Source organism: Danio aesculapii, chromosome 6 (assembly GCF_903798145.1).
Source record: "Danio aesculapii chromosome 6, fDanAes4.1, whole genome shotgun sequence".
Classification (NCBI taxonomy): domain Eukaryota; kingdom Metazoa; phylum Chordata; class Actinopteri; order Cypriniformes; family Danionidae; genus Danio; species Danio aesculapii.
Window position 1 is genome coordinate 48,895,174 of NC_079440.1, and position 13,964 is coordinate 48,909,137.

Sequence of the window (13,964 nt, forward strand, 5' to 3'; positions counted from 1 at the left end):
TTGACTTTTTATAAATCAAAGCTTTAACTTTTTTTCCCAGCAATTTGACTAAATTGTAATTTTGACTTAGTAACTACTTTTGGCTTTTTAAGTCATAATTTCAACTTTTTTTCTCATTATTTTGACTTAAGAAATCATAATTTTGACTTTGTCACTTCAGTTTGTAAGTCATTATTTTGACTTTAGATTTTTTTTATCACCTGGGTTCTAATATAGGTTTAATAGGATTAAATGCAAATGGAATTGAATCCTCTCTCTTTTCACGTGTTTCAGCATTAATGGGCAATATTGGCCAGCTGATGATCCATTTTAAAGGGTCTTCAACTGTACATGCAAAGAGACTTACTTCTTTTGGGTCTGTAAATTCAAATGAAAGAAATGCAGCATATTCTTTAAAATATCATGACTTTTATGTGAGCAAATTCTCTTCTACTCTGATTTCTGAAAGCATGTTTCACCCAAGAGACTTTGTAAGGAGTTTAACTCACCTTAAAAGCCATGAGGCAAAAATAGAAAAGCAAAAAGTTCTGGCTGAGCGAAGCATGTCATCTAAAACAGGCCCAGCAAACGTCATGGTCCTGTTCAGAGGTGCAGCGAGATGTAGAAGTCAATTACATGCATGAGCTCTTCAGATGAGGCGAGCGACACATTCAGGCTGCTCATTATCATGTCAACGTGCAGCTCCTGGAAGGTTTTCTGCTTCTTGGCTCTGCTGGTAACACTGGTGTCCCAGAGCGAAGGAGGTTGTCAGGATACGGGAATGTGTTGCATCGGACAAAACCAGTCATGCATTAGTGAAGACTGGAGGACAGACCGCTCCTTTGGAGAGTGCTATTGCGACCAGGCATGCAAGACCACATTGGACTGTTGCCACGACTATGACCTTGCCTGTCCAGGTTTCTAAGAATTTCATTTTTTTCAGATGACATGTTTTATGAATTATACAATGGCTTAAGGCTGCTATAGACCATATCTGTAAACCGGAGGCCATATTTTATTTACTTATATGCTGATGTGTTTGCTTGCAAAAATGATATTTATTCAAAGTAAAAATGGTCAAATAAAAAATATTAAAAATTAAAATAGCTGTTTTCTATGTATAACTTATAATTTATATATTTCCAACTCTAATAAGATGAAGCTGAATTTTCAGTAGTCATTACTAGAGTTTAGTGTCACATGATCCTTCAGAAATTAATTGAAAACAGTTATCCCAATTTTTGAGGCAACATTTATTACATATAATACATTTGTAAAACAATGAAATGGTAAAGATATTGTAACTTGAAATGGTTTCACTGTCATTTTTTACAATGCGTTTATTTGGCAAAAACATATTACAGGCACAAATATTTTAAAGGGGTTCCCTGCAGGCACAGGACATCAACATGACATCATATTGATGTTGTACCCCAACGTCATGCGAACATTGGATTTTGTTTGGAAATTAAAATCAGGTTGACGTCAAAACCCAACGTCACGCCGACATCAATGTCCAACCTAAAATCAACCAAATATCAACGTCTAATCATGCTACACGATGCCGTTGTGTGGACGCTACCACTTTACATTCTATCAGACGTTGGATTTTGGTCACTTTCCAACACAACCTAAAATCAGCCAAATAACGTAATTTGACGTTGTTATTGGACATCAAAATAACGTTTCCTTAGATGCTGGCTAGACATTTTGGTCACCCGACATTATGACCTAAATCCAACCTAATATTAATAACATCTTATGATGTTGTGTGCCTGCTGGGATTGTAGATTTTATATAAAGTGTGCATTAGGTAAAGTATATGATTGATTAGAATTTTAAACATCTGAACTTAACTGGCAAGAAGGCTTTACATTTAATATAGAGCAAGGAATTGTTATATGCATCCTCAAAGTTTTTAAAGAGGCTTTGCAGACTTGATCACAAAAGGACATTACAAATGTTTCTGCTTTATATTATTTAAACCACTGGAGGACAGGAAAAAGCTTTCAGACATCTTTTAAGTGTGTATTGTTTTGTGATCTCATCAAATGTAATGTGTGGTGGTTCGGTTAAAAACACTGGACACAGTAAACTTCCTTTGACATGCAAAAAAAAGACTTAAAGGCACAGAGACAATGACAACCTGCTTTAACTTTCAAGGGGAGGGTAGAAACTGGTCATGATCAACCTTTTTGGTGCAAAATAATTAAGTTATTAATATATATTTCTGGTGCTGATTATATTTGTGAATATTGTTGTGTTTTTAACCTGATACACCCACTATGGGCTTTTCAGACTTGAACTAACCCTGGGCTATTCTAAACCTTGATTAAACAGAATCCAGTGTTGTCTAATTGCTTTAACGTTACACACTGGTCATCATTTAGCCAGTGTTAACAATTAAACATTCATACAGTGATGTTTTAAACGTACATACTTTTTAAAGTTAAGTGTATGGACGAACACTGCATGTGTCATTGTCATATAACATGTTGACACTGTAATGTTTTTATAGTATACTATAGTATATAAGTTATTATAGTATACTTTTTTGCTGAATGTTTACTTTTTTGGATTGACAAAACATTGGCCTCTTTGTGCAGTCCAGGATTTATTTTTTAATTTATTGATTTTTCTTGATGACAGTATAATGCTTTGGTAGTCTTATTTGTTGTTGTTTATGGTCTTGTTTCCAAAAGTTAGTCATTAATTGAAATTACACATGTAATTAAAAACGGCAATCTTTACCCCATGATGCTGTACAGAACGTTCCAGTAATTATTATAGAGTTATTTTGAGCATCATTTGCAAAAAGATATTTTTAGATCAACCCATAAAAATAAAGCTAAAGAAAAAAGCTATCCAATCGGGCTCCAATCACCAACAATCCAGCTCAATAAATCTTTGAACAAAAGTGACATCTATGAACTGTATTTACCAATATGGTTTAATAGCATTTGTTTAAAAGCTCTCCATGTATTTGATGATGGTGATGATGATGATGATGAAAACTAAACTGAATAGATTGTTGTGTATAAATTTAGTTCATTATGGTTTTAAAAAAGTTTTTATTAGGGATGTTGGATTTTTTTTGCCCTCGAGTCATTTGATTTTGAGTAGCTACCGAAAACCAATCCGATACTTCTATAATACATAAAAAATCGTATTTTACATTCAACAACTCTGTTAACATGGCACTTCTGTGAGGTAGCTTAAACAATCAAGTAATAAATAACAAATTCTTCACTTTTGGACTTTGGTGCAACGGTAAATATGAAAAAAAAATCTAATATAAAACAAATAGCACCTCAAATACCGCAAGTTTACATATCTCACAGTTTGCTATGGCAACGTCGTCGTCATCAACTTTATGATACCTCCTGACCGCAGACATACTCGCCTTTCCGCTTTAAGCTTCTTCCGTGTCCTGTTTGCCAGCATTAAACCAATAGCGTCTCTGCAACAAAGTGAACTCATGCCACATGTGTTGCTGTTTCTGTGTAAAGTCAAGATAGAGGTTTAACCCTCTGCCACCGCATAACTATAGATGTGTTAAAAAAAAGAGAATATATTGGAGTCCTGATCGGGAGGTAACGTACAATTCTGATTGAGTCTGAAACCACATGATCAGACCTGTTTCTGATCATGGGATCGGATCTGGACATATCTACTATTTATTTTTAAGTAATGCTAAAAAATATATGTGTATAACTAGACTTAGCTTGTTTTAACACCTTATTTGAAATAAGCAACTAAAAATAATCAAATTAAGCAGTTTTTTTAATGGGACAAGTGAAAATCTTTTCCACTGGATATTCCTTAGTGTTTAGAACTGTATAAGTCTGAAATTTACTGTATTAAAGTTTTAAAAATGTTTTTAAAAGTCTTACATTTGACACAGTGAAACCAGCAGCAAGCCTGATAGTGCTTTAAATTGAAGACCTTCCCAAATGATTAAAAAAAAAACTTGTTACTGAAAAATGGGGTGAGCACTAACAATTTTTTTTTTCCCCTCAAAGGACTTTTCAGGCAAAGAAAAGAAAGAATTCATCTCTTTTTGTCTTCCAAATGACGCGTTTCTGTCAATTTAAGTAACTCAAATGCTGTAGTGACTGTCCAAAAAGCTTGAATATGAGGCGTACAAGGCACATATACTGTATATAACCATATCATAAGGCTTTGAATTGAAGACCTTTTTAAACTCCCAAATGGTAAAATAAAAAATGGGGTGGGAACTAACAAACTTTTTCCCCCCTTAATTGACTTTTCAGGCTAAAATAAGAAAGAGTTCATCTCTTACGGTATTTCAAATGACGAGTTTCTGTCAACTTAAGTAACTTAAATGCTGTAATGACTGTCCAAAGTGCTTGAATATGAGGCATACAAGGCACCTAAATAATTTGATAATAAATAACCCTGATAAAGCTTTAAATTGAAGACCTTTTTTAACTCCAAAATGGTACAATAATAAAATGGGGTGGGAACTAAAACTTTTTCCCATCTCAATGGACTTTTCAGGCTAAGATAAGAAGGAATTCATCTCTTTTTGTATTCCAAATGACGAGTTTCTGTCAATTTAAGTAACTGAAATGTTCTAATGACTGTCCAAAGTGCTTGAATATGAGGCATATAAGGCACATATATAACTTTATCATATATAACCCTGATAAGGCTTTAAATTGAAGACCTTTTTAAACTCCCAAATGGTAAAATAATAAAATGGGGTGGGAACTAACAGACTTTTACCCCCTCAATGGATTTTTCAGGCTAAAATAAGAAAGAATTCATCTCTTTCGGTATTTCAAACGACAAGTTTCTGTCAATTTAAGTAACTCAATTGCTGTAATGACTGTTCAAAGTGCTTGAATATGAGGCATACAAGGCACATATATATATTTATCATATATAAAACTGATAAGGCTTTAAATTGAAGACCTTTTTAAACTTTCAAATGGTATAAAAAATAGGGTGGGAACTAACAAACATACTTTTTCCCCCTCAATGGACTTTTCAGGCTAAAATAAGAAAGAATTAATCTCCTTTTGTATTCCAAATGACGAGTTTCTGTCAATTTAAATAATTCAAATGCTGTAATGACTGTCCAAAGGGCTTAAATATGAGGCATACAATAAATCATAAAATGATAAATTCTGAAATATTACTTTCCTCTGAATTAAAAGCCATTGTATGTGTGTGTTTCAGCTGTATCTTGTGTGGTGAGTGAATGGAGCCTATGGTCTGGCTGTTTGGAGCCCTGTAAACCCATACTGCGCACCAGGAGGAGGCAGGTGATTCAGGAAGCACGTAATGGAGGTGAACCCTGTCCGTCTCTTCAGCAGACCGCAGGATGTGCCGAGTACCATGATCAGCATGGTCCATGCCTGCAATCACTGGGTACAGCAATCTATAGTAATAATCTCCTTACACAAACCCATTTCATAATCAGCAGTTGATACCTCAACATGTCTGAGGTCAGCCCTTTGCATCCATTATAAAAGCACCTGGTCATCACAGAAGTGTATTTACTTGATTTATACAACCGTTATTAGTATTTTTTTTGCTCTGAATTATTCTTGCTCCACAGTACATGCATATCTTATGTAATCACATTATCTTTACATAGAGTGTAATCAAATGATGTACTATAATCATCTTCTTTGCATAGATTTGCTGTAAGTGCTTTAGCAGCAATATAAATGTCACTTTTTACCTCAAATGACCATATAAGTGGATGTGCTTTTGAAGGTTTGAACCTTCTTATGAAATATGGGCCACATATGCATTAAAATGTCTCTTTTGTAATCTTTGACTTGCTGTCCTGTCTCATTATTTTACAGTCCCGGCTCTCATCACCACGGGTGGATATGGAAATGCTCGGAAAAAGCGGGAGGTTTTGGACAACATCACAGGGTGAGATCTGACAATCTATTAACCTAGTGACCACATATAACACTGACATAAATATAGCCTAGTTATCTCCTAGCGACCAATCTAGGTTAATCTGGCAGACTGTTAGTGTTGCTATGGTTCTCTCGCTAGTTGTAGGTTGTTGTTTCGCTGTTATGTAATAATATAAATGACATAATATAAATATAATATTTTATTTTAATTTATTTTATTTTCATTTATTTATATTTTAGTTATTTATATATATAATATTCTAATGTTCACGTTTGTTTAGATGGGAAAGTGTAATTTTGGTTATTCTAAGATTATACTAACATTATATTAACATTATTTTAACGTTGTTCCAACGTTCTGTTAGACAGAAAGCGTTCCTTACTGAAATAGAAAGTTAGTTTTTCATTATTCTAACAATATACTAGTATTATTTTAACATAATTCCAATGTAAATTTTTCTTTTAGACAGAAAGTGTTCTTTAGTAGAAAGTTAGTTTTTGGTTATTCTAAAATTATACGTACATTGTATTAACATTACTTTAACGTTATTCTAACATTATTCTAACGTTAGTTTTGCCGTTAGAAAGTGTTTTTTACTGAAATAGAAAGTTAGTTTTTGGCTATTCTATTGTTATACCAACATTATAGTAACATTATTTTAACCTTATTCCAACGTTAGTTTAACTATTAGATAGAAAGTGTTTATTTATTAATTTTCTTTTCGGCTTGGTCCCTTTATTAAACTGGGGTCGCCACAGCGTAATGAACCCCTAATTTAGCTGCAACCCATCACTGGGAAACACCCATACACTTCCATTCACACACATACACTACGAACAATTTAGCTTACCCAATTCACCTATAGCGCATGCCTGTGGGGGAAAACCGGAGCACCCGGAGGAAACCCACACAAACACGGGGAGAACATGCAAACTCCACACAGAAATGCCAACTGACCCAGCCGAGGCTTCTTGCTGTGAGGTGAGAGCAATACCCACTGCGCCACCATGCTGCCCTGACAGAAAGTGTTCTTTACTGAAATAGAATTAGTTCTTTTTTGATTATTCTAAGATTATGCTAACATAATTTTAAAGTTATTCTAACATTATTCCAACGTTAGTTTTGCTGTTAGACAGAAAGTGTTCTTTACTGAAATAGAAAGTTAGTTTTTGGTTATTCTAACGTTATACTAAAATTATTTTAATGTTATTTGTATGTATATTTTTTGTTAGACAGGAAAGTGTTCTTTACAGAAATAGAAAGTTAGTTTTTTTGTTATTCTAAAATTATAGTTACATTTATATTAACATTATTTTAACATTATTCTAACGTTAGTTTTGCTGTTAGACAGAAAGTGTTCTTTACAGCAATAGAAAGTTAGTTTTTTATTATTCTAAACTTCTATAAAAATTATTTTAACATTATTCCAAGGTTAGTTTTTCTGTTAGAAAGTGTTCTTTACTTAAATAGAAAGTTAGTTTTTGGTTATTCTAACACTATACTAACATTATAGTAATGTTATTTTAATGTTATTTCAATGTTCATTCTTTGTTAGACAGGAAAGTGTTCTTTACAGAAATAGAATGTTTTTGGTTAGTTTAATGTTATACTAGCATTTTATTAACATTATTGTTACTCCTTTGTTATTTTTTGGTTAGATAGAAGAACAACCACCTAGAACAACCCAGTAACAGCCTAGCAACACCATAGAAACCATCTTGCAATTACCCAGAGGACCATAGCAACATTCTAGCAATCAAACATTCTCAGAACACTCAAGCAACCGCCTAGCAACCACCCTGGTTACCTTAGCAACCATCTATAAACTTCCCAGAACAGCCACACCCTATGATTATCTGATTGTCAAAACGTTAAATTCAAACAGTAACCTTTGAAAACGACTTAAAGCCATTTTAATGTAAAGTTGTAGTTTTTATAGTTATCTTATAGTTTGAGATCTGGCTTTGTCAAGTGTGCATTTCTGTGTCTGCATATGTTCTCCACAGTTACTGTGTGGAGTTTGAGCTCACGTCTCTGACGGCGGGTTGTCAGCGCAGCTTCAGTCCACACACTCGCTGGATGCGCTACCTGAAGGAGGGCCATCAAGTGTGTGTAGAGTGTCAACCCCCAGCACTGACCCCGGGTCAGCGCTACTGCTCCGGGGACGGGGAGAACATGGGACACGACAGGTAAAAGCACAGAAAACTTTCTGGATTAAAGCTTTGTGAAATTCAGTGCAACTTATGCACAACAGTTCATCTAGTTCAACAACACTCATCACAGTATATAAAAACAAGATTCAGAAGTATAGCCATAATACATAAAGGGATAGTTCACATAAATAATTACATTTTCTTATTTATTTTTCTTTTTTTACTTAACTGTTTGGGCTTAAAGAACGCTACAGAAGAATTCAAAAAAACATTTTGTTATTTATTGTATACTATATATACTAAGAATGTCAGTGACTGCTTTTTTCCAGCATTCTTCAATATACAGTATCTGGTTTTGTGTTCAACAGATAAATTCACAAAAGTTTAGAACCACTTCTCTGTGTTAGCGTGAGCAAATAGAAATTATGGAAATAATCAATTTTATTTTGGTGATCTATCCCTTTTAACCAGTGTTTCTCAACCACGTTCCTGGAGGACTACCGACACTGCATGTTTTGGATGTGTCCTTTGCCTGTCACACCCATTACAGGTCTTTCAGTCTCTGCTAATAAGCTGATGATAAGAATCAGGTGTGGTGGGTTAAGGAGACATAGAAAATTTGCAGAGCTGGTGGTCCTCCAGGAACGTGGTTGAATAACACTGCTTTAAACCTTATATGCAGTAAAAAAAAATATTCAGACATCAGATATGCTTTTTTATTTATTTATTTATTTATTTTTTGTAGTAGGTTGCAGAACTCAATAGTTTGTGTAAGTGAGAATAGAAAACTATATATTAATATACACTTACCGATCACTTTATTAGGTACACCTTACTAGTCCTGGGTTGGACCCCCTTAATTCTTCAGGGCATAGATTCAACAAGGTACTGGAAATATTCCTCAGAGATTTTGGTCTAAATTGACATGATAGCATCACACAGTTCCTGCAGATTTGTCGGCTGCACATCTATGATGTGAATCTCTCGTTCCACCACATCCCAAAGGTGCTCTATTGGGTTGAGTTCTGGTGACTGTGGAGGCCATTTGAGTACAGTGAACTCATTGTCCTGTTCAAGAAACTAGTCTGAGATGATTTGTGCTTTATGACATGGCGCGTTATCTTGCTGGAAGTAGCCATCAGAAGATGGGTACACTGTGGGGGATGGACATGGTCAGCAACAATACTCCTAGGTAGACTGTGGCGTTGACACAATGCTCAATTGGTACTAATGGGCCCAAAGTGTGCCAAGAAAATATCCCCCACACCATTGCACCACCACCATCAGCCTAAACTCTTGATACAAGGCAGGTTGGATTCATGCTTTCATGTTGTTGACGCCAAATTCTGACACTACCAGCCGAATGTCGTAGCACAAATCAAGACTCATCAGACCAGGCAATGTTCTTCCAATCTTCTGTTGAAGAAGATTGTCCAATTTTGGTGAGCCTTTGCATTAAGTTGCTGCCATGTGATTGGCTAATTAGAAATTTGCATTAACGAGCAAAAGGTGTACCCAATAAAGTGATCGGTGAGTGTATATCATTTATAAACGTTATAAAAGTTATATACCCCAAAATTCTTCATACAGTGGACTAAAAATCATCAGGAAGTGAAGATGCTGCTTCAGCATTGAACAGTTTTTCTGAAATATTTTTGTTTATAGTAATTCATTACATTACCTTACTATCAAAAATAAATTTGTTCTAACTCAGTCATCATATTTAATTAGCTTTTTAAAATTTATAGCAGATGATAATGTGAGAAGTATGAGAATAGATGAAAATAAATGACTGTATGATAACATGTTAAAATGTAACTTTTAATGAAAAAATTAATTACAAGAAGTTATGTCACTGCAAATTAATTTAGATGACATTTTGATCAATAACAGCAAAACGTCATGTAAATATGATTACAGTTTAAAATAGCTGGTTCTCCATTCTTCTAATATAATTTGATATATATTTGAAACAGCTGTCCTACTTAACATTGCTGTGGCAACCATGATTCATCATATTCAGGATTTTTAAAAGATGAAAGGAACATATTCTATTCTATATTTACTTATTTATTAAGAATTTATTACTAACAGTATATTTACATTCATTATTTTTGAACAATTTAATGCAATAAATAAAATAAAAAGCTGTGCATTTAATACTTGAGCAGTAAATGATGAATTGTGGAAAAAAAACATGGCAAGCCATTATAAAATATCATAACTTTTTTTCTGAAATCTCTCTCAAATTGAAGTAGGCCAGGTTGTTTCAAGCAAAGGAACATTTCGAGACTAGATCACGGCCACTAGAGGGAACCATGAGACATGTTTAACATGCAGCAGCTTGTGTAGAAAACATCTTGTTCTGGTTTGAAGCCCTCATAACAGCATCAGGCACACATTCAGCGCACTCTGGGGCTATTTTATTGATTTTTAACAAAAATATACCAATAGCCTGTTTAATCTAGGTAAATTAAAAATCCTGATGATCCTGTAGTATTTCACCTTTTTTTGAAACCACATTTTAACTGCTAATGGACAAAGTACACAAATAAGGCATTCGAGTAAAAGTAAAGGTACCCCAATAAAATCTCAATAGAAAAGTCCTCTTTTTCAATATTACTTGAATGTAGGCTACTTCCTTTTTTATTTGTTTAAGTAATAAAAGTGAAAGTATTTTGTTTATGTTTGATTATTTTGCAAGAAAGTTGATGCCAAACTCTAATAACCTTACTAATTTATGATCATTGAGGATTCAAAAATACATCGGCCCACCCAGCTGAGTTTGTAAAATCAGTGAATTGTTTACTGGAGTCTCACACTAAATGGACTATTTGAATCAGTGAATCATTTTCTGTAAACTCACTCTGAACCATAGACTGTAAAATATATGGACGTAGTATCTGTGACGTCACCCATAGGTTTATGAAGAACCCAAAAGAAGCTACCAGTAGGCGTGGCCAACCTTCACCTTTTTGTTCGCTCGTCATCGCACCAACCAGAGTTTATCAAACATGGTCAAACATGTTTGGAGCTACAGACGCATGCTGGCATTTTGCTTAGACGGGGTTTCCTATGGGAGAAACGCTTAGTACTTCATTACCTGTGGCTTGTTTTTGTTCTGACCACATGTGCTTGTTTGTACACTGTATCATTAAAGTGTTTAGATTTTTAAAAACACTGTTGTAATACATTGAGCCACTAAACACTGTTCTTACGTTTTTTAAAAGGCGGAAAATGCGAATTACTTCCAAACATTTCAAATATTGTCTGTGTTAGTAAATGCAGGGCTATTTATGAAATCCAGGCATGAGGCAGTATGACAACGCTTCACATGACTGTTCTAGAGCCTACAGCTAATCAGTCTGTCAGATTCTGGAGTGCTTTACTGTTCTAAAAAATTTTAAATGATAAATGATCTTAAATAAAACAAATACATTTCTAGATATGGTAACTAAGTATATAATTTCATTCACCTGGGAAATGGAGGCCACTTAAATGGTTTGTGAGCACAATTAAGTGCACACAGCATGCCATATCTGATAATTGTAAGAAAAATTTTTCAAAAAGCAATTGACAGTGTAAAGCCACATAAAACAAAACAAACGTACGATAATTATGCCGAGCTCAGCGGCTAATCAGCCAGAATCAGCTGAGGTGAAGTAACTGCGACCAGCGAGACCTAGCTGTCACTCAAGTGACCACGCCCTTAATTATGCAAACTTAATATAAACTAATATAAAGGAAACAGATGAGTTATTAAAAAATTCACCCCCCTCATAGTTGTCATGTAGGGTAATATTAGCTATATGAACCAAAATCATTCTTTGTACCAGGCTGTAAACACCTATTTTTCTGCTGTAAAGTTGGCCATTCTAACATTGGGCTCAATAGACATTTGCTCCATATGGAGCCAGGACTAGTGGAATTTTGATGAGTTGCAGTTTCATTTACTTCTGTATTGCTTCCTGAGAGAGAGCGGGAGGTTGCCTTTTCTCTGAATGATCATTTGAATTAGGTGTGGGTCGATAGATGATGCCATCGTCCACCGGCCATGGCTGATAAACATCACGGTGCTGAGCTGGCATCGTGATCCTCCGCCTCGCCCTCGTCGCAGCAGCAACACGGCCCCGTTTACACTAATATGTCTTAGTTACTAAAATGGCATTTTAGAACAAAAACGATCCACGTCCACACTAACGTTTCATCTAGCATTTCTGAAAAGCCCTCCGTCCACACTATACCGCTAAAAACGCACGTCACGAGACTAAACACACAGACACAAACATGCGCACACACACACACACACACACACACACACACACACACACACACACACACACTCTGTCATGCACTGCAGTGTAATCGTGCGTCTAAACTCCAGCAGTCAGTGGGCACTTTGAGCACAAAACCCCAGAGAGCAGTGCACGTCAGACTGTTTATCAAGTATGCTGGATCGCGTCTCACTATAGTTGGTTAATGTGATATTTAATTACGCGACTCTTTGGACTTTTAAATCTATCAGGTAATGTGTCACAGCGTCAGTACACTGCATCAATTTTTCGTTTTCACGCTTGTATTATTTCGCTTGTAGCGAAAATCTCAGATACTGTTGGTTGGTTTCTGTTGGTTGTGCACCTTTTTACCAACCAAGTTTGTCAACACCATTATAATGACACAGATCACTCTGCCTATTCATGCCAGAGTCCCGCGGAAAAAGTGATTGACAGATGACAATTGTGTGTAACTTATCTTTATTTATTTATGATTTGGTTATGGGTAAAACAAAGACCATGCCGGTCAGGTAGTTGAAACAGTAGGCTACAAGTAATTAATTCGTATTCATAAATAATTAATTCACCAACGCCTATGACGATGATGCCATCGTCCATCGCGATGTTTCACATTAGACATCGTACGATACCAAATTAGTCGGCATCGCCTAACCCTACTTGGAATCGGCGAATAATTTACCGTAAACTCACTCTGAACAGATCATTTGAATCAGCTAACTTGTTCAGTAATCGTTGTTCAGTGCAGTGTTCACATACCAGCTCAGTTTGTAAAATCAGTGAATAGTTTACTGGAGTTTCACTCTAAGTGGATCATTTGAATCAGTGAATAATGTTCTGTAAACTCACTCTGAACAGATCATTTGAATCGGTTAACTCATTCACAAATGTCAGTCCAATTAAAAAACGAAATGTTCACTGCAATTTGTGAACTGATTTACCTGGTTAACTGATCAAATTCAGCTTGATCACAAATGAAACACCTCAACCTTGTCTCTGATTTTTCTTGTTCAATATGAGATGTAATAAAGTAAAAATTACAATATTTAATTTTTTAAATGTAGTAAAGTAAAACGTTTGCTAAGACAAAATACTCAGATAAAGTACATATACTTTAAATATGTACTCAAGTAAAGAAGTGATGTAAAAATACTTAAGTTACTGTCCACTACAGATTTAACCAATACATAAAATGCCTTTAAACTCATATCCCAGCTCAAGGACAGCAGTCAGAGCAATACACATCAGTCCACCAGTCTTCCTCCATCATCTCTGCCCATCATATTCTCGCTGTCTCACTTTTAGGAGTGTGTCTCTGCAGTGGCAGGCCGTGGGGAATTCTCAGTGCCGAGGGGTGTGGAGACGCGTCCGTCGAAGAGACTCCTGCTCCTGTCCCACAGTGCACAGTTTTCTCTTCATCTAACTCAATTCAGTCAGGCACTCAAGGCACTGCAGGTGAACAGGGTAGAAGCATGAACATATAGCTATAGCGATTTTCCCCCAGTTGATTGATTACACTCAGAATAGCAAATGTTTTTTTTTGTATTGCAAGAGTTCTAAAATGTTCTTTTTAAATATGCAAATGAGCCATTATTTCATTATATACACTGTAAAAAAATATCTGTTAATTAACAGT

The 13,964-nt window shown here is 35.2% G+C and overlaps 1 protein-coding gene across 1 annotated transcript; it reads left to right on the forward strand.

Moving 5' to 3' along the window:
* The first annotated feature begins 544 nt into the window (after nucleotides 1–544).
* On the forward strand, nucleotides 545–13,751 carry si:dkey-7k24.5 (somatomedin-B and thrombospondin type-1 domain-containing protein). The gene is made up of 5 exons (XM_056459144.1): nucleotides 545–896; nucleotides 5,185–5,376; nucleotides 5,820–5,892; nucleotides 7,890–8,072; nucleotides 13,634–13,751. Exons 1-5 carry the CDS (start codon nucleotides 620–622, stop codon nucleotides 13,749–13,751), a joined length of 843 nt encoding a protein of 280 aa, XP_056315119.1. The 5' UTR covers nucleotides 545–619.
* Nucleotides 13,752–13,964: the final 213 nt, after the last annotated feature.

Coding starts and splice junctions, on each gene's coding strand:
- si:dkey-7k24.5 (XM_056459144.1), top strand. CDS start 620: ATGAGCTCTTCAGATGAGGCGAGCGACACATTCAGGCTGCTCATTATC. Junction 5,377..5,819: donor TCCATGCCTGCAATCACTGG/GTACAGCAATCT, acceptor ATTATTTTACAG/TCCCGGCTCTCATCACCACG. Junction 5,893..7,889: donor GTTTTGGACAACATCACAGG/GTGAGATCTGAC, acceptor TGTTCTCCACAG/TTACTGTGTGGAGTTTGAGC.